Genomic DNA, 26,675 nt, shown 5'->3' with positions numbered 1-26,675 from the left:
CATGAGAAAGTCCTCAATAGCACTATGATGGGAATACAAATTAAAATAATATACCACTTCCCACTCATTAGGTTGGCTGTATTAAAAAGAATAAATGTTGGTAAAAATTGGCAATTACCTACACTGATGTGTAGGGAGAAAATAGAGTAATTTTATTTTTGTTTTCTAAATTAACTTTTTTTACAGTGACATCGATTAATGAAATCTGATGTTTCAGCTGCACATTTTAACAGTAAGGCATATATATGTTTACATTGTGTTCACCTCTCATTGTTAGATTTCTTTCTCCACATATTTGACCCCTTTACACAGTCTGCAGTAATTTTAAATAGTATTTTTTTTTTTTTGAGGATGATGAAAATATTCTGGAATTATTTGTAGTAATGATGGTTTCACAACCTTAATACACAGTAAGAATTTCTGAACTACACACTTTAAAACGGCGCGTTTTATGGAGAGAATTATAACAACAAAAGCGGGGGTCAAGGGATGATATTTTTGGTGTTCAAGTCCATTAAATTAAAATAGAAAATATCCTTCAGGAATCTTTAAACAACACTTCACATCAATAACAAAAAAAATCGAGTGCAAACCAAGTCTGTTACAAAACTAAGTAATGAAAAAAACGAGATGCATTTAACAAGCTCTAAACGTCAAGAAATTGCGGAGCACTGAGCTTGAAGTCCATATTGGTCGGCCAAAGTGAACGATTGTGGTGAATTTCCACAATACTTCTAGACTGGTAAACGACAGTGAAGGTTCTGGTGGAGAGAAAAGTCATTATTGCGTTTTTTTGTGAAGTAAATCCCCTTAGTTCCTTGTTCCCAAACTGGGCTAATATGAAGCAGCAGGCGCGGCCCTCACTAAATAACATAAATCACATGATCCTGACCTCCTGGCCGCCTAAACACCGCAATACTTCTAAACCTGTTCTAAACTTTTCATTACACGTACATAGCCTTCTAAAAAACTACAAGTTCCAGTAGGCTGCACGCTCAGCACAGTGGGCGCTATTCTGTTTGTAGAAGGCAGAATTGTGCTCAAATCCAGATCGTGGTCTCGGAGCTAATGAGGTATCTAACTTGCTTTGACAGGCAATTGTTTCAGATTGTTTATCCCAGTCTGCGCAGGCTCGTGCTATATGTTTGCCCTTTAGCCCAGACGTCCCGCGCCGCCTCCATTACTCCCCACCCCCATCCAAATCTATACCCTGGGGGCCAATCTTCGCCTGTCACGTGAGAGAGGCTCGCATACGGTCATTGGTGGCTGGTGTTCGGAAACCAAGAGCACGACGATCTCGTTTGCTGCTGGGTCGCACTGTGCATCTCACTGCTTCCGTCATGTCTTGGCGACGCAGGTAAATGAGGCATCGCGGGAAAGAGGCGGCGTTGCTGAGGAGAGGATTTAGACCGGAAGGGGTCGGACAACCACAGAGCCTGTAGCAGGTTATTTAGGCAGATACTCTGTTTGCCGCGGAGCCGCGGCGGTGTAGGATGAAAAAGAGTTCCTACTTTTTACAAGATTGCCTCTTCACTCTCCAACTTTAACTACGAGACAAACATACAGGTTTACTCCCACGGTAACGACAGTGGGAGCAGGTGTGTATTTGTGGTGGTGTCTGAAAAAAATGGGGCAGTGGGGATAGCTAGAGTTTCTGGGCCCGTGGCTAATGAAGATGGAGATGGAGGCAGAGAATATAGTACTGACTTAGAATAAGAGGTTTGAGGCGGGGGCGTGCCAGATGTGACAACCACGTGCGGCTGGTGCCGCTGGGGCCTGTTTACTCTCTCCCAGGCCCCACAGTCCGTGTGCTCCCCGCGATAGGCGCCCCTGTCGGCACACTGACTGGGATAAAGACTCGCCCTCCTTTGGTTTTCCGCAGCAACGCAGAACGCTCGGCCCCGTGAGCCAAGACACCACAAGCGAAGTTGTTGCGTACTTACATAATGGCGCGGGGTCCGGGGTTATGCTGCTCCCACTTTTCCTCGTTTTCCTTTGCTTTCCGCTTCCACGCTGGCTAGTGGGAGGTGCTGACAGGGTAGTTTGGTTCCCAGGACGGAGGCTCTTGTCGTCATTTCTACACGGGCTCAAGTACGCGTAGATGATTTTGAAGGACCTCGGTCCCAACAGAATGTGGGACCATCATCGCATAATAATTCGTCTTTCTAATTCATATTTTTTTTCGTTTTTCTTATCTCCCTTCTTTCCCTTTGGTGTATGTTTGAAGCCCTTCCTCTGCCCGGTCTTTGGTTTCTCAATCTGAGAAGCAGGCTGGTACTTTCTCATTTTTACCTACGTCAAGGAGTTTGTATTGTCTCTACAGGAAAATCGAGCCCTTCAGAATGGGACAATCCCACTTGTTGTGCAGCCGCTACTTGGAATTCGAAAAAGGGCGCGCGATCACCCATCAGTGTACGGTTTTCAAATCCCTGGAGTGGAGAATTGCAGGGAAAGGCTTTTCTTTGAACATATTGAAACTTCTGTGTGATATTATAAAGTAATATTTTTCTAACATCTTTAATAAACTTCAGAAGGTCCAGTTTACGTTTAAGCAAGTGTGAAGAATTAGATGTATTTTGAAACTTAACGTCAGGTATTTTCATTTGTCTCAGTAGCAAGATATTACTAGTTCTCAGTTACCTTTCTGTTTTCCTCTTCTTGTATTCTGAAACAAAGATCCACTACTTGCAGGATTGAAAAAGTCCTGTTGCTTGGATTTACTTTAGGGATTAAAAATTGTCACTTTAGATGACAGTGGTTTTGTAAGTCCTTTCCCGAGGGACAACTCTGATTAAAAAAACACTGCAATTTGGGACACAAGTTCCTATTTATACGGTTTGAGAGGAGTATAGAAACTTGTTGAAGTAGGAGCAAAGGTTTAATCAGTTAGCATTTTAAATGACCAATTAAAAGGTTAAGGTAATGGTCCCTTGAGCATCCTTTCTGGTTAATAGCTGGATAAAAATAGAATCTAGTATACTCACTTTACATTTCCTTTTCTCGCTTTTATGGGTATCTTTCTACTTTTGATTTCTCTCTTTTAACTGACTATGGCATGATATTGGAATACATGATTTAGTATTAGTTTTTGAGTCGTCTCTTTAAAAAGTTGGGTGAATATCTCATTTGTAAGAATCACTTTTAGGTAAGTTCTTTATGACCCCAAATTTTAAAAATTTCTGGGTCACTTGAGAAAATATTTCTACTTAATCTCTATATTTTTTTGAAATAATGTATAATTGTATATTTTAAAAATATTAAGGAAATTAAAGGAAAAGTGACTTCCACTCTTTTTAGTTAAGGAGAGGGGCTTTATTGGGATCTGTTATTTTAGAACTATTTTTTCCTTCAGTTCTGTTCATTTTTGCTTCTATAATTTGGAGTTCTGTTAATTACAGATAAGTTTACAGTTTTATACTTTTAATGGACATCCTTTTATCAGCATTTAATGCCTTTGTCTCAATATTTGCTTTCAGCTTTATTTTGTCTAATTGTAGGACTGACATTGTACCTTTTTTTGCTTATAATTTTGTGTTTTACTTTCAATCTGTTTCTTTTTTGTAAAGTCTTGTAAATAGCATATAATTGAATTATGGTTTTTAAAAATTAATGTCACTTTTTAGCGTTTAGATTGGAGAGTTTACTCCATTTATACTTAAAAGTAAGTATTGACAGGGCCCTTCTTCTATTTTGCTATTTGTTATCTATATGCCTTTAATCTTTTTCTCATTTTCTCCATTACTGCCTTCTTTAGTAGTGTAGCATTTTAATTTTCTTCTTATTTATTCTTCCATTCATTGTATTGTTATTTCCTTAGTGTTTTTCTAGGTATTTCAGTTCACATCTTAAATTTATAGCAAATGAGTATGAATTAACATCAACTTTTAGTAGTTATAAAAAGTCTGCTTCTTCACTGTTCTACTCTCTTCCTTGTTTTGTCAGAGTTTACCTCTATAATGTGTTCATAATGTAGATTTATCATTACTTTTTTGAAAATTTATTTTTTAAGTCATCTAGGGAAAGTTACAAACCCAAAATACAAAATATTGGTTTTTATATATTTGTGCATTTACCTTTACTATTTATTTTTTTGGTATGGCATTGAGTTAATGTATAATGTTCTTTTATTTCTGTCTGAAGGACTTTATTTGTATATTTTTTAATGCAGTTCAACTAGGAGCTTTTGTTTATCTGAGAATATTTTAATGTCTCTTTCATTTTGAAAGAAAGTCTTGTTTTTATCATACATAGAGTTTGTAGAACCTTTTAGACATGTAGGTTAATGGTTTTCATCAAATATAAGACAGTCTTTGGCTGTTATTTTCAAATATTCTTTCGTCTCCTGTCTCTTCTCATCCTGTGACTCTTGTTATGTGTATGTTGGTATGCTTAATTATGCCAGATAAGTTTTTTAAGTTCTGTGGATTTTTCTTTTTAATTTTTGTTTCTCAGACTGCGTAATTTTAGTTAACCTAAGTTCCAGTTTGCTGATTCTTCTCCCTGGCTAAAATCTGCTGTTTAAACTTGTCTAGTGAGTTTTAATTGCAGTTATTGAACTTTTCAGATCTGAAAATTTCTGTTCGGTTCATTTTATTATAATTTCTATCTCTGTTCTTACTGTTATTTATTCATACATTGTTTTCTTGATTTCCATTATTACTTTGTTCATGGTTTTCTGTAGCTCTGAGTGTATTTACAACAGTTGATTTAAACTGTATTTAGTAAGTCCAGTGCCAGGGTTTCTTGAAGGACATTTTCTCTTACTATGTTCCTGTGAATTGCCGGAATCTTCATGTTTCTTCACGTGACTTGTAATTTTTTTTTGTTGTTGGCAACTCAGTGTTTTGAATGTTACACCGTGATTGTCAAACAAAAAAACCTCCTGATTTAGATAAGAGACCTTATTCAAAGAGACTATGACAGAAGTGAGAACATTCTGATTTAAGAAATGTGAAAATATCTCAATCAGAATGATTTTTCTTTCGTTGGGAAGGGTAGGCAAGATTAGCAGATACTTTTCAAGGGGAAATTGAGCCAGCAAAGGAGAGCAGACAGTGTGATTGGTGCAGATGATGGGAAATGTGACCTGGGATTAGCCATTAATAGGGGTATATTCTGTATTGTAGCGCTCGATTATAGGTAAGCCAGAATTCAGGGTCTGTGGGGAAGAGAGAAGCTTGAGTAGAATTTGGTCAAGACAAGGCAGTAAAGAATGAGCAGTTGTGAATGCTTAATTCTGGAAGTCATGTTCTCTTCTATTTGTTGTTGCTGTTTGTGTGGATTGTAGTTCTTTATTTAGTGACTTTGTCTGTTTTGTATAGTGAGTTTTGTGAAGTTTGCACAAAAGTCACCCTTTTACCTGTGAAGAATACATCTAAGACCTCCAGGGGATGCCTGAAACCATGGGTAATAATGAACCTGACATATACTGTTTTTTCCTACACATACATACCTGTGATAAAGTTTAAATTAGGTACAGTAAGACTTAACAATAATAAAAAATATAATAGTTATAACAATATACTGTAATGTTTTGTGAATGTAATCTCTCACTTTTTCTCTCTAGTAATTTATTTTTCATTCCATATCTACTCTTGATTCTGTGTAAACATTCCTTATTTACTGTAAATGATTTGGTGTCACTCATTTCACATGATCCCATGTTGAAGTCTTCACATAGGCCCAGTGATGTCTGGCACAACACGTTTGCTGTCAGAACACGTTTTCTTTTCATGTCTTCTGTCCACAAATTTTAACGCCTTTTCCATTTTATTTCATCACTTAATACATAATGTGGCCATAACTTTTGTAGTTTGAGATGTGACATCAAAACTAGCACGAATTCCTTTTTCCTTTTTTGCTATTTAACGGAAGATCATTCTTACCGTACATCTTAGTAACCTCGCCATAGGATTTTTTCCTTTTCTTAAGTTGAACATATTTACCGTTTGACCTACACCTTCTCTTTGGCATATCCAAAATGCCAGCATCGTTACTCTTGTGTTTTGAGGACATTATTAAGTAAAATAAAGATGACTTGAGACAAGCACCACTGTTCCTTGAGTCAGATAACTGGGAGAGGGTTACTAAGTTTCTAATGAATGGGTAGCCAATACAACTTGATTACATTAGACAAAGGGATGATTCATCATGTACTAGGAGAAACAAGCCGGATGGCCTGAGTTTCATCTTGCTCTTCAGAATGGTGCACAGACTTACGAATTACTTATTTCTGGACGTTTTTGTTTAATTTTTTTGTTTAATATTTTCACATCAGGTTTACTGCAGGTTGCCCCGAACTATGGATAAGTTGAGTTTTAATTATAATCATACTCTATTCTTTGTCTTGTGTTTTTCCAAAGTCTCTTCTGTTAGCTTGGCGGTCATCTGGTGATTTGAAAGAGATTTCCTTTAAAGCCTGGAGCAATAAAATAACAAAAAGTTGAATACCTCCAGTTCTTTGTAAAATTGGCTTTGTTTGGTAATCTCCTTTAACCCTTAATCCTTAGCTGGGCTATTTAAAATTTGCCTTAGCATACTTTACTTCCTCTAGTTCGTGCACAACCAGATGTTATATTTAAAATAATGGGTTATTACAGTCTTCTGAGGTCTTTTCAGAATGTACATCCTGCCCTGGACATGTTGCTGCTTGTGTGGGTTGTAATTCTTTAACTAATGACTTTGTCTGCTTTGTAGTGTGATTTGTTTTGAGAAGGTTGTACAAAAGTCCCCCCTTTACCTGTAGGGAATACATCTAAGACCTCCAGGGGATGCCTGAAACCATGGATAGTACTGAACCTGATATATGCTGGATTTCTAAATACACTGGAATAACTGGAGCCTTTTCAAAGCCCCTATTATTCCATGTATCTTCTTTTAACTTCCTCCTTTCTAGGTTTTTGATTCTGTCTACAATTTGTATTGTTTATTATTCTTTAGCACAGGTAGCTATGGCTGTTATTTGACACCATGAAGCAAGCTGTACCAGCCCTGAGAAAATTTTGAGGCTGGTAAACAAGACATATCCCTGAGCTGTTCCTTGGGGAGGCCCCATATATTTCAAAACCCACCATTAGGTGCCCGTAAGAGCAAGAATTCTATTTTCCACTCTGGCATCAGCTAATCATACCAGAAATACTAGCCACCTCTAAGTTGAGGATTAGGGAATAGTACGCAGGTTAGTTTAAAAGCCACAATGTCCTTTTACTAAAATATAGCTGCTGCTTTCTTTATTAAACACTCTCCTTGAATTCTATATTCCAGAATTTTAAAAAAATTGAGTTGAATAGTTTTTGCCAGCTTAATTATTGTTTTGCGTAGGAACATATTTTTTTTGAAGTGCCGACCCTTTCACTTACCCCGCACACAATTTTCTTTGATGTCTCTCTCTCCAGTATAAGCCTAACTTTGTAAGGTAGTGGTGTTACTGGAGAATGGGGATCCCCTCGTTGCGCATTGTCCAAGCTCTTGAAGTCTCTACCAAAGAATTGAGCAAGACACCAAAATACAGTAGGAAAGCTTTATTAGCAGGGGTAGTACACTTCCAGATGTGGAAGCAGGCCTGAACAAGAGAAGGCCTGGTGATTTCATCCCTATTTGCTGTGGGCTGCCACTTTTCTTAGAGAGGTGGGCTTCCTTGATTGACAACTAAGATTGTCAGGACTCAGTGATCCATCATTTTGCTTTCTTTGCATGTTTGTTCCTAGAATTCAGTCTGTCATAATATTATTAATGAACTTTCGGGCATCTGCATCATATTATAATGATGGTTTAATGAGGCTCAGGTGAGTTGAAGGTCATTGGGGTCTTCATTGTGCAGGTAGGTGTGAGTGACTGGCTTAAACTGGTATCTAATTCTTTGCCTACTTGGCTTGCTTAATTGTGGGTTGATTAGGGCGGACCCCTTCTAGGATAGGACGACTTCAGTGTCTTTGCAGGCAGACCCGAAACCCCGTAACTAACTTTCTTGCCTAATTCTTTTCTAAGAGTCATGAACCCCCTTATTATGAGTATGGATGTTGAGGGATGGGAGATCGCTTCTTCCATATCTCCTTCTTGCTGAAGTGCCTGCCTACTGGGGTTTCATAGAGCTCTGTCCCTTTTGCCTCAGTCAAAGTGGAGTCTTGGGTTTCCTGCTAAAGTGCTACCTCAGTCCCTAGACAAGGAAAAGGATATGCAAACTTATTATTTAAATCACATATCATATATCTAGTAATTTCTATTATTGATTGGCCTATTAAGTTAGTTAAGAGAGACAGGCTTAGATTTCTTAAAGAATTAAAAATAGATTTCTTAAAGAATTAAAAAAAAAAAAAAAAAAAGACCTTTTGCTCTAAGTCCCCTCCCCTCTTGGATTCTAGGGGCCAGTATGGCTTAACACTGTTTCTGCTGACAATGGGCTGATGACCTTTATCAATAGCAGAGGATCTCAGTTGCCAGTTTCAGGGTAATTATTAGGATTTGAGGGAGAGGGCCTTTTTCCTAAAGAAAAGAAGGAAGAAAACTAGGTTTACTATAAAGATTAACTGTTGAAGAGATGTCCCATTTCGTATCCTGCTAAAAGATTAAGAATTTTATAAGTGATGTCTCATCTCAGTGGTATGTGGATAACAATTTGATTAAAAATTTAAAACTTGCTTAAGTGACATAGCTCCTAGTCAGTGAAGTTTATCTGTAGTTAATATATGATGATATAATTGGTAGTGCAAAAAACTTCATGAACAGTAGTCGCTTATGTAAAGTAAGTTTTAAGAAAATGTCTCACATAAACTCTTTTGCCTCCTTTTTCTTCTAGTCCTCCACTTCATTTTTCTGTGGTCCTAATGAGATTGTGTAACTTTTAGAAAATAAAATAGATGTGACACTATTTAAAACAGTTAAAGTGTTATAAATATTTAAAATAGTGTTCAATAGCATTGAGCATCAACTATGTTTAAAATTTTCCAAGGTGGGTTTTCAAAAGAGAACTGCAGAAACCAAAATTATATTTTATAATTTAGTCTATTTCCTTGATGAATTTATGTTGGTACTTATTCTTGTGTAAATTCTTTTACTTGTTGGAAAAGATTTACCTACTAAATGACCAGTGCAGTCTCCCTGTGCTACCCGAATAATTTTTACTAGTATTTATTTTCTTAGGTGTTGATTTGAATCCCATGTAATATATTTAAAATGTCTCAAGAGTGGCCTTCATTCTTCCCATTTTACACCCTATAATTTATCATAACTAATATTTACTTGCTATGATGACACTGTTTTTCTGCTTCTATAAGGTGGAATAGTTTGGTAGGAAATAGTTTCTGGCAGTTGTGCCAGTAGTTTAGAAGGTAATTTTTTTCTCTAAGAATTGAGATATGGACCACACTGGTTTGCTTATGTGTGCTAGACAAAATAATAACCACTCCACCACCACCACCAAAGAAGCCCATGTTCTAGTTTCTAAAACCTGTGAATTTGTTACTCTGCATGGCAAAAAGGATCTTCCATCTATAGTTTTGTAGGATCGTTACATGGAGAGATTGTTCTGGATTTATCTGAATGGATTCTTATTATAGGAAAGCACGCAGGTCAGAGTTAGGCAAGGAGATGTGATATTGAAAGCAGAAATCAGCCATTTGAAGATGCTATGTTAACATAACAGACTTTGAAGACGATAAAGGAATGATAATCCAAGGAAAGCAGGTGGCCTCTAGAAGCTGGAAAAGTCAAGGAAACACGTTCTTCCCTAGAGGCTCCAGAAGGAACACAGCCCTGCTCACCCATTTTGGACTTCTGACTTCTAGAACTATAAGAAAATAAGTGTGGCTCTTTGATCCATTAAGTTTGTGGTAATTTCTAATGAAAACTAATCCTGTGGTGGGCCAGCAATTTATATTAATTATATCTAGTCTCCTACAATTTTAAGGTGTAAGGAGATCCTGTACACTCGAGTTTACAGATATGGAAACTAAGAGGTTGACCTCTCCCCAGGGCCACATAGGAGGTGGTAAAAGTATATTCCAAGATTGGGCTTTATTGGTTCCAAAGGTGGCTTTTCTATATGTCTCATGTTCTGTTAGCACAATTGTTGAAAAGAGTAGAGGGCCAAAATAAGCTTATTGAATATGAGCAAAAATTGGTGGTAGGTAAATGAATAAGCTTTTGCTAAATGAAAATAAATTATTAAGGGTTGGATTCAGTGATTAGGAGGTACCAGAAAATCTCTTCACTAGATCAGTAGACAGTCTTCTAGGCTTCATACTTATTGTTTTATTCATTTGGCCCTCAATTGCTTTAAGACACGTGATTTGGGAGGTGTTCTATACTGCAGATCCCTGCAAAGTAGTCAATCCATTGTAACCTGGAAATCCCTCCAGTGTAATTGAAAAATTTCAGGGTTAGTGGAATTAGGCTGCCAGTTGTTTAAACTGTCAAGTAGAGAGATCCATTTCAACATCTGTTAAAGTCCACACAACATAGTGTTAACAAATGTTAATGGGCTGCCCTGGGAAAGTAGTACAATTAAAAAGAGAAGACTGTTTCAAAGGTGCATCATGATTGTTCTACATGGAGGTGGGGAAGGGTGACTTTACAAGATTGGAACAGATATTTGCACTTAGCTGTCTCATAAAAGTAGAGGATCATTTTACATTTAGGAGTCTGTGGCATAAAGATGGTAATAGTATGGCCTAGCCCCTACTCCTCTGCATATTTCAGTAGACATTAAAATCTTTGGATTTCCTGATCATTTTGCTGCCAAGATCAGTGTTTAGACTTGTGCATATATCTCTCAGATTGCAAATAATCATTGAATTACAGTTAGAATTAGATGTAATTTTTAGCCTCTTGTGGTTTTATAGATAAAATAATCACAGATGTTAGATCGGAAATGTTATCATTTGTGCTCGTTTTAAAAGGCAAAAAATGTAGATGGTCTAATATGCTACCATTTTAGAATCTACTAGTGTAGAATCTAGTATCTATACTACTACTATGGAACTTGTGAAACTGAAAACAAGACAGCTTTATAACTATCTGTTTTCCAAACCATTTCGTTTATTCCTGGCTTCTTCACTGGTGGAGAAAATGAGATTTTTATCAGCCCTAAGTTTAGCGCTGGTTACTCAACTCTTATGTACTTACTTATTATAGCCTCTGTGTATACTTTAATCTACTTCATCAGTTACTCTAGGTCCTTTGACTGCTAACAGATAATATTTGCAGTCCTCAAATGTTATATTCTCTCTATCTTAATATCAATCAGAACTCCATTATTGCTCTGAAGGACATACTCTTTGGACTATTAAAGACAGTGATAATAATTCATTTTTTCATATCTTTGGTTGTTGCCCTTGGACAGACTTGTTAAAATTAGCTTATCCCTGTGGTGTTTGTTTATCACAGCTGTTTAGAAGATATTTCTGAAGATTATATTCTCACACATTTGGATTGTATCGATTTGATAAACTAATCATTTAACAAACAGAGACCTATTTATTAGTTACTGTTGACCAAAAAGGAAAAGTTGCTTTTCTCTCTGTTCTACCTAGTCACAGGGCATTTTCTCTAAAGTTGGATATGCCTGATACTTAAGGTGTGGACTGCTCTTAGACCAGGTCTTTATTTCTTCTGTCTCCCTGTCTTTATCCTTGTTATACTCAGGGCAGTAGTTCTCAAAGGTTTTGGCTGAAGAATTTATTTAAACATGCCTCTGTTTTACTGATTAAACTTTACTTAAAAATTACTGAGGATTCCAATGTGGAATCTTAAACACAATTAATGAACTTGTTCTAACGTATTAATGTTAAAATCCAATGGTCTGTTATATACTTTAAGTGGATCTTGTACCTTTCAGTCATTTTGTGGGGCATTGTCATTTGTAAAATATTGATTCACTCACTGAGTGGTATAGATATTCCAGATGTAGTATAGTATTAAAAAATCAGTGTCTTAATATCAACATCAGCTTCATTAGAAAAGTCTTAAGTTCTAGGAAGCTACCAAAGTCATGGTAGCTGAGATTTTCCAAAATTCATTGCTTCCAAGTTGGCAGAGGTTTAAAATGCTTCACAGTGGTGTGGTCCCCAACCTTTTTGACACCAGGGCCTGATGTTTCTATGAGAATCTAATACCTGAGAATCTGAGAAGGAGTTGAGGCAGTGATGCTGGTGCTGGGGAATTATTGCAAATACAGATGAAGCTCACTTCCTGCTGTGTGGCCTGTTCCTAACAATCCACGGACTGGTACTGGTCTGTGGCCTGAGGGTTGGGAACCCATGCTTTACAGCATGGCACCTTAGCCAACTGTAAGCCTTAGTAAGCTGAGTAACTGAATCCTTTTTGAAAGGCCTGCCTGAGGGTGCTCCATCCAGTATATCATGCCTGTCAGTGACACCAGCTTGATGGCATTCATCTACCCCTGGAATGACTTAGCAATGACTAGATAGAAGGAGGAGGATGGGGGAGATATTCTGTGATGTTGATAGTGTTTTTATTTGGGAGATTCAGGACCTGAGACATCCACAGCTCTTTTACATTTGAGAAGCAACCAGATTGTCATCTGAGCTGTCTGGCTGGAAGACAGATTCAGAGATCTGTTAAATCTGAGGTGCTTGCAACAGTTTTTGAGAACCACAATAGAATTTTTTTTTTTTAAATGAGCAATGCTCCATGGGAAGTTTTGAGACACAGGTGATCGATGTTCTCCAGTGCCTAAATTTTTTAACTCTCAAGAGCCTCTGTTTCAATGTATGACTTTACCTTTTGTTCATTCATCCCCTACTCACAGCAGTCCTTTTGTCCAGAAAAGTCAGAGGAATGAGGGAATTTTTATAAACCTTGAAGAAATATGTTATGTTTTCTGCCTTGATATGCATGGGCCACCGTAAAGAGACTCTGTGGGCAGTGTACTCAGCAAGTAGTTATCCTCTGATCGAGGACCGTGTCAGTCTCACAAAAGGATCCAGATAGTGAACCAAAATTTGAATCCTTTAAGGTCTTATTTTGCACTTGGACAGTGTGCCATGTGAGCTGACATGATTTTGTTGCTGGTGAAAAGAAATATCAGCCTAACAATAGTTCAGTTTCTTGGAATGTTTTTGAAAGATAATATTGAAATATCAAAATGGGTTTATATAACCCAGGACCCCTTTTGTCCCTGATCATTACCCAGGAAGAAGCTTAGGTAGATGATTCTTTTCTTGGGACAACTGCATTCAGCAGTCCAGACATCTTTCCTTTCCTAGGGTGTGTGGGTAAGAAGCTGAGGGAGGTATGTAATATTGGGAATATTTTTGTGTCTATCATTGAGGGGCAGTCCTAATGCTTAACAGCAGATTCTCGGGAATTGATGATAGGGAGTATGGTCAGTCCATAGTACCTTGACTATCACCCTATTTTTAGTGGCATTTTTGGTAAAAGGTGTACCATTTTCAGACTGCAGATTATTCTGCAGGCTGATCACATGACAGATTAGTTCTGAAGGTCTACAGTGGTATGGCCAGAGTCAGCTAATTGGAGTGGAACGGCACCCCCTAATCTGAAATGCTTTTCAGCAATGAGGTAGCCATGACCAGTAGCCTTGAGAATGTTTCAAGGGTCAGGTGTCCTCACATTTCCAGGATAAGGTGAAGTCAATGCCCTTCTCAAGCTGGAGATAGCTGGGTCAACTTTTAGCATGTCACAAGCCTAGCATGCAGTGATACTCTGCATCAAAAATGAAGAATTCTTTACTTTATTCCCAGTTTGTGTTGGTGGACATGGAGTCACAATTAATGTAATGACTGCAGTCAAACTAGCAATCATGGCAGTGGATGGTGGAGGCTTAATCAGTAGCTAGGTTTCACTCAGTGTGGGTATCTATGTGAATGACCCAGATGATTTCATTTAGTAGCTGCAATTTATTTCTCTAGTTTGTGGTGCTAAAGAGGGAAGTTTAAATCTACTAGTCTATATAGTTTCCTATATAGACTACACAGGTAGGCTGTAACAGGGTTTATCAGTGAGAGTATAGGTGAGAGCAATGAGAAATGCATTCTACTCACCCAGGAGAGCAGCTGTATTCATTTTTGGTTCTTCAGAAGTGCTACTGTGGCAAAGCATGACAGCAACCAATGGGACACTATTGGATTTCAGCTTAATTGAACCATCAGTAAATTAGACCCAGGTATTTAGAGAGCCTCTGTGAATTCTTCTGGGCAATGACTTTAGGCAACAGATGTGCAAAACAATAGCAGATATTTTATGTAAAGTTGAGGTGCTCTTGGGACTGGTAGGCTAAATTCTTGACCAACCCATTTCGATTTGACAAATGAAGCTTTTAGGACTGAGTTGACCTAACCCAAAAAGAGAGTATCAGGCCAGAACTGGAGGGCTGTGTGGATTAGCTGCTCAGTGTTTACAAGACCCTAAAGGCAAGCTGCTCTTGGCTTATCTTTATCAGAGAGACTTGTAGCAGAAGGGCATCACTAGAGTTTGTGTGCCCCAAAAGCTTTTCCCCCCACAGAACCAGATGGGCAGTTTCCAACAGAGTCACAAAAGTATGAGTTCCTCTATTCTCAATATTAGGATGACTGTGTTTGGCCTTTTGGTTCTATTTGGTCATGGATATAAGAAATGACAGGTAGGAAATTTGAAATCCCACAGTGCTCTTCTGCTCTACTGCAGAGCAGCTGCTTTTTTAGTCACTAAGCCTTCCATTTGGGCTATAAGTTTTTAATTTATGTTTTAAGTTTTTACAAGATTTCCAGAGTTCTGCAGAATTTGATTGTGATAGATTCTGCCACCAATTAGTTTTGGAGGGACAGAGGCTTGTAGTTATCTATTCCACCTTAATGGTAGTCTCCGCTGTCCCTTTCTCTCCTTTGGTTCCAAAAAGTGTTATTTTAAAAACCACTATTAAAGGGGGAAAAACTCATAATTACATGCCTTTTGACTGTTCCAGGTATAGGAAGGAAAAAGTACATTAAAACATGGACAGAGTGAAATGGAAAACTATTTTTTTCCATTACATAGTTTTCCTCTCTTGATTACATTTGATTTAACCCCTTCCTCTATTTTTTCTCCACATTTTTTCTAGCTTGTGATTGGCACAATGGAAGAATCTAGAATTTGCAGGATAGGAGTAAAAGCAGATATGCTGCGTAACTCTCAACCAAAGGATCATCTTCAATGTCATGATTCAAATCCTGTTGGCACAAGTAACAAACATTCACTGGAAGAGAAGGAAAGCAGTGACTTTATAGCAAAGAACAGGAGTTTGGTGAGTCCACTGTACAGCACACAGGAGTCGAGAGAGGAACCTTCTGGGCCAGAAGCTGGAACTGATCCCTCTGATAGTCAACAGGATTCAGAGTGCAACAAGAACAAAGGAAAAACCTTAGGTAAAAATCTCTGCTCAGTGGTTGGACATTTTTACATGTTACTCATTTCACTAATATTTCTTGCAGTACAGGTGATTATGGAACATAGCCAGTTTTGAGATAGATGCTGTTTGGCTAATTCATCTATTTTCTCTGGTCAGGTCATTATACCTGTCTATTGCAGTTATATGCAGGAGGTGGAAATGTCAGTGTAAGAAGGACTAATTATAGGAACCTTAGTTATTTCTCTCAGGATAATCAAGAATGGTTCGTCCTGAAAACATTTGTGGCAAGTTTGAAGGAAGTGGTATTTCATTTCCCTGGTTGTTTGATCTTTTAAAAGGTAGTCCAATCAATAATCACTGTTAAAACATATTAGCTCAGCTTATTTAAAGAATATTGATTGAAATTCGGAAATGATATATGTTGTCTTTTGTTTAGAAGGTAGGTTAATAAGACTGGATTTCAGGGTATGTTTTCCTCCCTTCTGCTCTGTTAGTTTGACAATTAGGCCTAAGAATGTGCTCTCAAGTTTCATAAATCTGAAACTCTTATTTTGCCTCACCAATTGCTCCTGTTTTTTATTTCTATTACACATAACATTTACCTTGTCTGATTTGAGTGACTTCTGTACATGATTATAACTCTTTTTTTTCTTAATTAATTTTCTGCTACCCTGGAAGACTTAAAAATTTATAGGAATATGAAAAGTATTTATAATTTTTTGCAAGTAAGACAAATACTTTCAGAAATGATAGCCCCAGTACTGTATAAAATAATGCTTCAAATTAAAAATGTTTAGTTTAAAATGTTTAGAGTTTAAAGTCTTCAGAAAAGTGCAGTGTACTGTTATTTCTTACACCAGAAATTATATTTTTCTCTTTTATTTGGACTTGAATTTAATGAAAAAGGTTGTAGTACTAAAATTTTACATGCACATGAAATATTCTTTTTGAAGTCAGCCTGTTCCTCACTCCACTCAGGGCAGTTTATAAAATATACCAAATAAGAAACTTTTCTTCATATTTTAGAAAACGAAATGTTTCATTTCGTTCACAAGACTGAACATTTTAGCAAATAAATGAATACCTGTCCCCAAAGCAAGAAATAAAACATTATCACTTACTTTGAAGTACCATTTTCCCTCATTTGCCTGAGCCACTTGCTTCTTCAAAACTGGTATTTTTTTTATGCAGGAAATTTTTTAAATAAAATAATAAAAGTTCCTGCTATTTAGTACTGAATTGTTGTATTGATAGTTTATGTAATGTTATAATTTTTTATATTAAAATTTCTTTTTCGGTTACATTTGACATACAATATTATATTAGTATCAGGTGTACAACACAATGGTTAGACATTTATATAACTTTTAAAGTGATCACACTGATAACTCTGGCACCATACATAATTTTTACAATACTATGGACTGTATTCCCCATGCTATACTCTACATCTCCAGGACTATTTAGTAGCTACCAAGTTGTACCTCCTCTTCTCTTCCTTCACCGATCACCCCAAGTCTGGTAACCATCAGAATGTTCTCTGTATCTACGAGATTGTTTGTTTTGTTTGTTTTGTTTTTTAGATTCTACTTGCAAATGAAATCATATAGCATTGGTCTTTGTCTTGACTTATTTCATCCTCCTTAGGTCTATTCATGTTGTTGCAGATGGCAAGATTTCATTCTTTTATTATAGCTGAGTAATATTCCATTGTATATATGAACTACCTCTTTTTTAAGCATTAATCCATTGATGGACACACAGGTTGCCCCCATATCTTGGGTACTGTAAATAATGCTGCAGTGAACTGAGATGAACATGTCTCTTTGAAATAATGTTTCGAGTTTCTTCGGGTAAATATGGTGGAATTACTAGTCCTTCCTTGTCTCTTGCTATAGTCTTTTTTTTTTTTTTTTTTAAGTCTCTTGTCTGATATAAGTATTGCTACCCTAGCTTTTAATTTTATTTCTATTTTCATGCAATATCTGTTCCATACCTTGACAATGTGTGCCTTTTTGATCTGCAGTGAGTCTTTTACAGACAGCATATGTAAGGAAGGGTCTTGTTTTCCTACCTGTTCAGCTACTCTATGTCTTTTGATTAGAACCTTTAATCCATTTAAATACAAGTGATTATTATTAGGTATTTTTGCCATTATTATTGCCATTTTACTGTTAATATTTATATTTCCCTCCTGCTATTTTTTAAAACATTTCTTGTAGTACTGGTTTGATAGCAATGAACTCCTTTAGCCTTTTCTCGTGTGGGAAGGTCTTTGTCTTTCAATTCTAAATAATAGCCTTGCTGAGTAGAGTACCTTAGCTGCAGGTCCATGCTTTACATCACTGTATATTTTGTGCCAAGCCCTTCTGTCCTGCAAAGTTTCTCTTGAGAAATCAGCTGCCTATTTTGTGGGAGCTCCTTCGTAGGTAACTAACTGCTTTTCTCTTGCTGCTTTTAAGATTCTTTGTCTTTAACCTTTGCTTTTTAATTACGATGTGTCTTGGTGTGGGCCTCTTTTGGTTCACCTTGTTTGGGACTCTGCCCTTCTCAGGTTTGTATGTCTATTTACTTCGCCAGATTAGGGAAGTTTTTCATTATTATTTCTTCAGATAGGTTTTCAGTTCTTTGTTTTCTTGTCTCATTCTGGCATCCCTGTGGTGTGAATATTGTTATGCTTGATGTTGTCGCAAAGGCCCCTTAAACTATCCTCATTTTCTTTGATTTTTTTTTGTTGCTGTTTTGATTAGGTGTTTTCTGCTGCCTTATCTTCCAAATTGTTGATTCGATGCTCTGCTTCATCTAATCTACTGTTTATTTCTTCTGATTTTTTTTCATTTCTGTTTATTGTATTTTTCATTTCTGACTGATCCTTTTTTGTGTTTTCTGTCTTTATTTTTATGTTCCCTAAAGTCCTTGTTGAGTTCCTTGGGCATTTTTATAACCAATGTTTTGAACTCTACATCTGGTAGATTCCTTGACTTCATTGTGTTTGGTTTTTTCCCTGGAGCTTTGTTCCCTTTTTTTCATTTAGGACATGCTTCTCTACCTATTTTAGTCTGCTCCTTGTGTTTGTTTCTGTGTATTAGGTAGAGCTTTTTTTTTTTTATCTCCTGGTCTCAGTAGCTTTATGTAGTAAGCGTTCCATGAAACTTAGTGGTGCAGTCTCCCTGGTCACCTGAGCCGTGTTTTCTAGGTGTGTCCCTTGTGTGGGCTGTGTATTCCCTCCTATTGTAGTTGAGCCTTGGCTGCTGTTTGCCCATCAATGGGAAGATTTGACCCTTAGGCTGATTAGTTGTAAACACTGGTAGAGGAGCTATTGTCAGGAGATGAGCCTACAGAGCAGGATTTGCTTTAGCAGGGTCTGGTGCCTTACCTGTCTGCCTTGTGGGTGTGTCATTTTTGGAAGTGATTGTGTCTGAATTCTGGAGCCACTTGGAAGGGGCTTCTGTGCAGACCGAGGACAGCCATTGCTTCTGCCTGACCCAGAGTCACTTGATGTGAGCTACGAAGTGATCTGCAAGTGGTTGCTGCTTGTGATGGGCTTGGAGGTGCCTGAGGGAAGCTAAGATGCAAACCCTGACTGATTGTTATTAATACTGGTCTGGAGGCTGCTCAGTAAGGAATATGGGGCATGCAGAAGAAGCCAGATGCTGCTTATTCAGGTTTTGTGAATCTTTGAGAGATTTTAGAAAAGTTTGCAGCATGAGGCAAGACACGCCTTCTGTATGGAAAAGCCACTGGAACCAACCTGGTTGGGCCCACAAGTTGGGTGGGGTGGGGTTTCAGGGCTTCACTTGGATGGGGGAGTGACCTGTGTTAGCCAGATTGATCCTTGCCAGAGTGCTAAAGTATTTTTTTTTAAACTCTTTACTTGAGGAAAAAGCTAATTTGACTTAACTTGTCTTGGCATTATACTTGATTAACACCCAGAATATGCTTAGTAAATAAAATATAGTCATAATTCAAATTGTCACACAAGATTATGCACATTTAATAAGCAGAGTGTTCTAGCGGAACAGATTTGGTCATCTTTGTGTATTGGTACTTGGATAAGAGGAAGCTTTTAAAAACATTCCCACTCTTTGTAAAGTATTTTAACTTGGAATCAATATTTTAGGCAAATATTTTTAATTTTTCAATAAATGTTCTTAACTGCTTAAATGTCAATTAGCTAATAGCACTGTCAGTTGGTAAATGAAGAAATTTGGGGGTGGGGGACTACTAAATCATAATTTGAAAAATAGTTCTCTAATTTAGCAGGTAATTATATCTATTTATAGCCTTAGATTATACTCCTGATATCTGAATATAAGTTTTATGCAGAATTTACAGATGGAATTAATTTTATCTTCTGGAACATTTTTTTTATCTTATTCATCATCAGGAAAAGAAGTATTATTATTGATGCAAGCCTTAAATACTCTTTCAACTCCAGAGGAGAAGCTGGCAGCTCTCTGTAAGAAATACGCTGATCTCGTGAGTATTAAGGGAGTATGGTCCATATAAAATACAGCAGTGTATGCTTGTGCTTGATAAACTTTTAAAATATAAATTCAATGTATTTTTAAATGTAAAACTACATGTTATTACAGAATCGAAGGGATAATATTTTTCTTAGGACTTATGTTTATTGTTTGGCCTTTTTTTAGGATATGATACGTACAGCATTACAGTGCTTTCTGAGATGTGAAATAGATCTCCTAAAACTCAGTCAGCCTCAGCATTTCTATGTTAGCATTTTCATTTGTATGTTCATATGCCTGTCAGTTGGAGTTAGTGATTAGTATGTTTAAATCCAGAAATTCTAGATGCAAAAGAATATAAAGAATATAAAAACTTTAACAGTTTTGACTGAAATTGTGATTTGTGCATGAAAGTCTGGAAAAAAATACTGTTTCTCAGGAAATATTTACTTGTATATGCTAGGCATTTTTTCCTTTTCTATCTTACAAATACGTTAACTCATAAAAGAATTTGTTCTGGCTTGTAATATTTCAAGTAGCATTATTTTTCTGAGCTTATAGATGCACTGTCAACATGGAAACCTTGCCATTGTTTTAAAAGAAAAGAATGAGAAAGACCCTCTGCAGAACACTTTGGGAAATCTATAGAATACTTAGTTTTAATGTAAATGCTAAAAATCTTGTGTTTTGTTGAATGTTCATATGAAGTATTTCTGACAACTTTTGTGTATTTTCATTTTATTAAAGTAACTATTCTATGTCATAAACATTTTTGACATGTTTGTCAATAAATGGCTCTTAGAGCTGGAACAGTTATAGTTACTATTCCTTCAAGTGGTGCATGTATATCTCACTATGTAGCCTGTCACTTTCTCATATATTGTGAGAAGCAGGAACCCCTGAGCATCAGTGAAATGGCCTAGAACTGTCCAAATGCAAAGATAGCCACACTCAGTGTTGTTAGAATGATGGCCTCAGGAAAAGGAATGCTACCTTTAGATAAGGAAGCCAGTGTTTAGTGGTATAGCCACGTGATGAAAATCAGATGAGCAGTAGTAGCAAAAGAAGACAAAAAAAAAAGAAAGAAAAAGAAAAAGATGTTGATTTGAGGGTCTGGCATCTTTTAGGTCCTGACTGAGATTCTTCCCCTCTCTTCCTTGGGGACAGTGACAGATCTTGGGACACCTGTAATAACTGGAGCTAGTAAAAATAAAATAGGCTGCTTAGACACTCAGAAAGTTTCAAGAAACAAGCAGTATCTTGGGCAAGCTTGAACAATGGGTTCATCTCTTCCATGCGGCCATTTCTTCTCAAGACTGGGAGAAGTGCTTGTTTGATCCTAAGAGGAAAAAAAATACCAAAATGAGGAAATAAAATAATATATTTTTAGCAAAAGAACAAAGTAAAACCTCAGAAAATCCCTTAATGAAATGGATGTATTTGCATAATGAAGATTTCAAATAATGGTCAGGAAGATGCTCACTAAACTCTGGAGAAGAATGGTTGAACACATTGGGAACTTCAACAAAGACGTAAAAATATAAGAAAGTACTAGTCAGATGACAGAACCGAAGAATACAGTAACAGCACAGAAAAGTTCACTAAAGGAGTTCAGCAACAAAGTAGGCAGAGTGGGAGAAGGGTCATTGTACTTGAAGACAGCACAGAGGAACTTACCTTGACTCAGCAGCAAAAATAAAGAATAAAAATGTCAGCCCAATAATTTTTAATTAAAAAAATGAAGATAGCCTAAGAAACATAAAGAACAACACCAGCTGGAGTAATAGTAGCATGGGAGGAGGGGGCACCTATAAGGTGAAGAGAGAGAGAAAAGGGCAGAGAATTTATTTGAAGAAGAATGGCTGAAATTTTTCTTAACCTGGAAGAAGAAGCATATTTCCAGATCCAGGAAGTACAGAGAATTCGAAAAAAGATGCAACACAAAACCCACAGCAAGACACTTTCTACTTAAAACATCAAAAATTTAAAGACAGAATAAAAAGCAGAAAAACAACTTGTTATATATGAAGGAACCTTATTTAGACTATCAGCAGGTTGTTGTTTTTTTTTAGCAGAAACTTTGCATGCCAGAAAGGAGTGGCAAATAAAAGTACTGAAAGGAAACAAAAACCTTCTAACCAAGAACACACTATTGGCAAAGTTAACTACTCAGAATTGAAGGAGAGATAAAAGAGTTTTCCAGACAGACAAAAAGTAAATGAATTTATCACCCCTAAACCATCCTTACAAGAAATGTTAAAGGGACTTTTTCCCACTGCAAAGAAATGGCTATAATTAGCTACAAAAAAAAAAAAAAAGTGAAAATATAAACCTCACTGGTAAAGGTAAGTATTTATGAAAGGTAGTGGATCAATTACAAATAGAGGTAGTATGAAGCTTAAAAGACAAAAGTAGTAAAAAAGAACTATTACTGTAATAATTAGTTGAAGAGATACATAAGATAAATGATATTTAATGTGACAAAAAATATAAAATGTAGGGTAGAGTAAAATATAAAATTTTAGAATGCATTTAAGCTTATCAACCTAAATAGACTACTAAATACAGGTTTTATATAAAGCTCATGGTAATCATTAAACGAAAATCTATAGTAGATATGCAAATATAATTAAAAAGGAACTTAAGAATACCTTTAAAGAAAGTTATCAAACCACAAAAACTGAATAATAAATTGAATAATAAAGTAAAAGACCTGTACACTGACAACTGTAAGACATTGATAAAAGAATTTGAAGGAGACATGTAAATGGAAAGAAATTTTGTTCTCATGGATGGGAGAATTAATATTTTCAAAACGTCTTTACTACTACAAACAATCTATAGATTTAATACAGTTCCTACCAAAATTCCAGAGTCATTTTCACAGAAATTAAAATAATCCTAAAATTAGTCTGGAACTACAAAAAACCCCAAGTTGCCCAAGAAATATAACAAAAGAAAAGCAACACTGGAGGCATCACACTCCCTGATTTCATACTATATTACAAAGCTATAGTAATCAACACATATCACTTAACACGTAGATCAATGAAATAGCCTAGAAATAATCTTGTGCATACATGATCAAGTGATATATGACAGAGAAGGCAAGAATGTGCAACGGGGAAAGTACGGTCTGATAATTGGTGTTTGGAAAATTGGACAACCACAGGCAAAGAATGAAATTAGACTCATACACTTTTAAAAAGGAATGCAAAATGAGTAAAAGAATGTAAGACCTGAAATGATAAAATTCCTGGAAGAAAACAGTAAGCTTCTTGATGCTGGTTTTGGCTTTGATTTTTTTTGGATATATCTTTTAAAAACAAGGGAAAAAAGAAAGACAAATGACTTCATCAAACTAAAAGCTTTTGCTCACCAGAAGAAATGATCAATAAAATGAAAAGGAAACCTATTGAATGGGAAAAAGTGTTTGCAAATCATGTACCTGAAAAGGATAATATAAAAATACATAAAAACTCATACAACTTAATAGCAGAAATACTCCAAACCTACCAGCAGTTCAATTAAAAATGAGCAGGTTATCTGAAGACATTTTTTTTGTTTATTTTGTTCTATTTTTGTTATTATTTTGGTTATAGTTGACATTCTATGTTAGATTCAGGTGTACAACATAGTGGTTAGGCATTTATGTAACTTACGAAGTGAGCTGAATAGACATTTTTTCAAGGAAGCATACAGATGGCCAAAAGATACAAGAAAAGATGCTCTACGTCACTAATCAGAGAAATGCAAATTGAAATACCAGGGAAATGCAAAATGAGATACCACCTTACACCTGTTAGAATGGCTGTCATCGACAGAACAAATAATAAGTGTTGGGGTAGTTGGAAAAATCCCACCATACCTGCTGGCGGGATTATAAATTGATACAGCCACTATGGAAAACAGTATGAAGTTTCATCGGATAATTAATAGAATAACCAGATGATCCAGCAATCCCTCGTCTGGTGTCTACCCCACAAAATTGAAAACATTCATCCATAAAGATAATGATAGTATGAAAAGGATAGTGATAGTAGATAAAGATAGTGTGCAATCTGATGCTTATAGGAGCATTATTCGTGGTGGGCAAGACATGGAAGCAACCAGAGTTTTTTGATAGATGATTGGATAAAGAATATATACCTGCATACAATGGAATATTAGCCTTAAGAAAAGATGAAATAGTGCCATTTGGGACAACATGGTTAGATCATAAGATTATCATGCTAAGCGAAAAGTCAGAAGAAGTAGAGACCCTATGGTTTTACTCACATGGGGATATAAAACACAGCAACAAATGAACAAGACAGCAACTCATGGACACAGGCAATAAAAAATGCAATTAAAAAGAACACACTTCATCCAAGAAGAGACACAAGTGGCCAACAGGCATACGGAAAGATGCTCAACTTCACTAGCTGTTAGGGAAATGCAAATCAAAACCACAACTACCTCACACCTGTTAGAATGGATATCATCAACAGGACAAGTAACAACAAGTGTTGTAGAGGTTGTGGGGAAGAAGCAACCCTCATAATCTACTGGTAAGAAGGTAAATTGGTACAGCCACAGTGAAAAACAGTACAAAGTTTCCTCAGAAAATTAAGAATAGAATCACCATATGATCCAGTGAATCCTCCTTCTGAAATTTTAACACTAATTCAGGAAGTTAAATCACCACATATTTATTGCAGAGTTGTATACATAGCCAAGATGTGGTACAACTTAAGTGTTCATTGATGGATGATTTATAAAGTAGATGTAATTTGTGTATGTATATTAATATGTGTGTGCATATGTATTCATGTGTATACATATATACACACCATATATATAAAATGGAATACTATTTAGTCAATAAAATCTGGCGCTGCTGGACCTTGTGGACATTAATGCTGAGTGAAATAAGTCAGAGGCACACAAATAATATATGATCTCAGTTACACGTGGAATTCAAACAAAAACAAAGAAAAGCTCTTAAGTACAGAGATCTGATTGGTGGTTGCTAGAGCCAGGAGTTGGGAATTTGGTGAAATGTCTTAAGGGGTTTCAAAATGTACAAACCTACAATTTTAGCATAAAAGTCATGGGTATATAATATACACAGTGGTGGCTATGGATAATAGTGTTTTGCATATTTTAAAATTGCTGACAATGTTAGTAAATCTTGAAATTCCTCATGAAAAGAAAAAATAATTTTGTAACTGTTGACAGATGTTAACTAGACTTATTGTGATTCTTTTGCACTATACAGCTATCAAATCATTACATTATATTCCTGAAATCAGTATAATGTTATGTCAGTTATCTTAGTAAAATAAAAATTGCGTTAAATAGCTTTAAAGTAATTGGAAATTGATACATAGATTAGTACTTTCCAGTTTTGACCTGGGAATTCTTTAAGATGCCTAACTGCTTTAAGACATTAGATGCACTTATAAGAGGAAAAAATTTTACTTTACTCAAATTAATCTCTACTTATCAAAGTACAAATGAAAGAAAATCAAATGATACGTTATAAACATGACATATTTACAATGCATGACCAACAAGGAATTGGCATCAAGAATATATGAATAACATCTATTGATTAATAAGTAAAGGACAAGATACAAAAGAAGCATTTCATTGAAAAGGAAAAACACATTTGGTTCTGTTAATGATCAAGGAATGCAATGCAGAACACATGAAATTTTATGCCAACTACCTATAGAAATTAAGAATTCTAAGTGTTGAACATTGGGTGGATCTATAAATTGCTGCTGGGGTTAAGATTTTTAACTGACAGTCATCAGAACACAAATCCCTAATATTCTGAGGACTATGTCTGTATTGCCTCCCCAGACCTCCTGTAGGCCACTGCAGGAATGTTAGTATGACCACCTAGTATGGAGCTGTGGAGTGGAAGAATGAGTAGCTGCTACAGTGCTATTGGCTTAAAAGAATCAAAATTAATCACAATTTACTGGAAAAGAATTTACCTGGAAGGTACAAGATTTTGAAGAGACTTCAGAATTCCAAAATAATTATATTAGACTGTTTATGATAGTGCAGTTGTTGTCTAAGTGTGGAGACAGATTCTAGCCTCTTGTTCTTGGGCTCCTATTCCTTGACTGCCTCATCACTGTATCCCACTGGCCACCTTCTGCCCTGGTCACCTCATACCATAGGACCTCCAAGGTCCAAGTACAGCTGTCCCATACACAACTTAACCACCATCAATCAGTCTAGCACACTTTTGAAGAATTCCCACTCCATTTGTTTTCTCTAACCATTGCAGCCGCCAGTACATAGACCATCTACTTTCTCCTTCCCCATACTGCCTACTGCCTACTGTCTTTGTGTCTGTTTTTTCCCTTATATTTCTATACATCGTCAAAATCCCTTGGTTGATGGAAACTGAACTCTGGATATCCAGCAATACAAACAGGCAGATAAAAATGGAACAAGGTCTTTATTGTGTGTGGTCATTATAATACCTCTTTCTCCTCTGTCACTTCACTATTATAAAACTTATACAGTATTACTTGAACTTTTTTATTAACTATGAATCCTAGACTTCTTATCCTTTCTCCTTTTCATCAAGTGACTCTGACTTTTGTTTTTTAGGAGAAAGAGGCCATCAGACTGTCAGTGTATTCATATCAATTTTATGACTTAATTGCATCCGTGCCTATCTTCTGGGACTTTCTTTTTCACTTTTCTGACATTAATGTTTATTAGCTCAAGGTCTAGTACCCTGACAGTTTCTGTAATGTATCACCTTTAGTATAATAGGACAGTAATTTGATATTGCTACCATAGACATGATAGGATTTTGACTCATTTTCTGGTATGTGAGAACTTTTGCAGTGGAAAAG

At 36.3% G+C, this 26,675-nt stretch overlaps 1 protein-coding gene and 1 long non-coding RNA gene across 3 annotated transcripts in view; one reads left to right on the top strand and one right to left on the bottom strand.

The window, feature by feature from the left end:
• Positions 1–311: 311 nt before the first annotated feature.
• On the bottom strand, positions 312–3,423 carry LOC107195426. Its single transcript, XR_001516558.2, has 3 exons — positions 1,944–3,423; positions 1,210–1,391; positions 312–761 (listed from the first exon to the last, which is right to left on the bottom strand). It is a non-coding gene; the product is annotated as an uncharacterized LOC107195426 (long non-coding RNA).
• The window catches only part of LOC102888884 (gamma-taxilin), a 49,539-nt gene continuing 24,098 nt past the window's right edge, over positions 1,235–26,675 (top strand). Inside the window, exons 1-4 of one of the 2 annotated variants that reach the window (XM_025044280.1) lie at positions 1,235–1,357; positions 15,056–15,359; positions 19,731–19,820; positions 23,064–23,079. In XM_025044280.1, coding sequence (XP_024900048.1) covers positions 15,071–15,359; positions 19,731–19,820; positions 23,064–23,079 — 395 coding nt within the window. In that variant the 5' untranslated portion in view covers positions 1,235–1,357; positions 15,056–15,070. The other variant, XM_025044279.1, reaches the window with a different exon arrangement.

The sequence above is a fragment of the Pteropus alecto genome, unplaced genomic scaffold, assembly GCF_000325575.1.
Source record: "Pteropus alecto unplaced genomic scaffold, ASM32557v1 scaffold453, whole genome shotgun sequence".
Lineage (NCBI taxonomy): Eukaryota > Metazoa > Chordata > Mammalia > Chiroptera > Pteropodidae > Pteropus > Pteropus alecto.
This window is presented reverse-complemented; position numbering and strand designations above follow the sequence as displayed.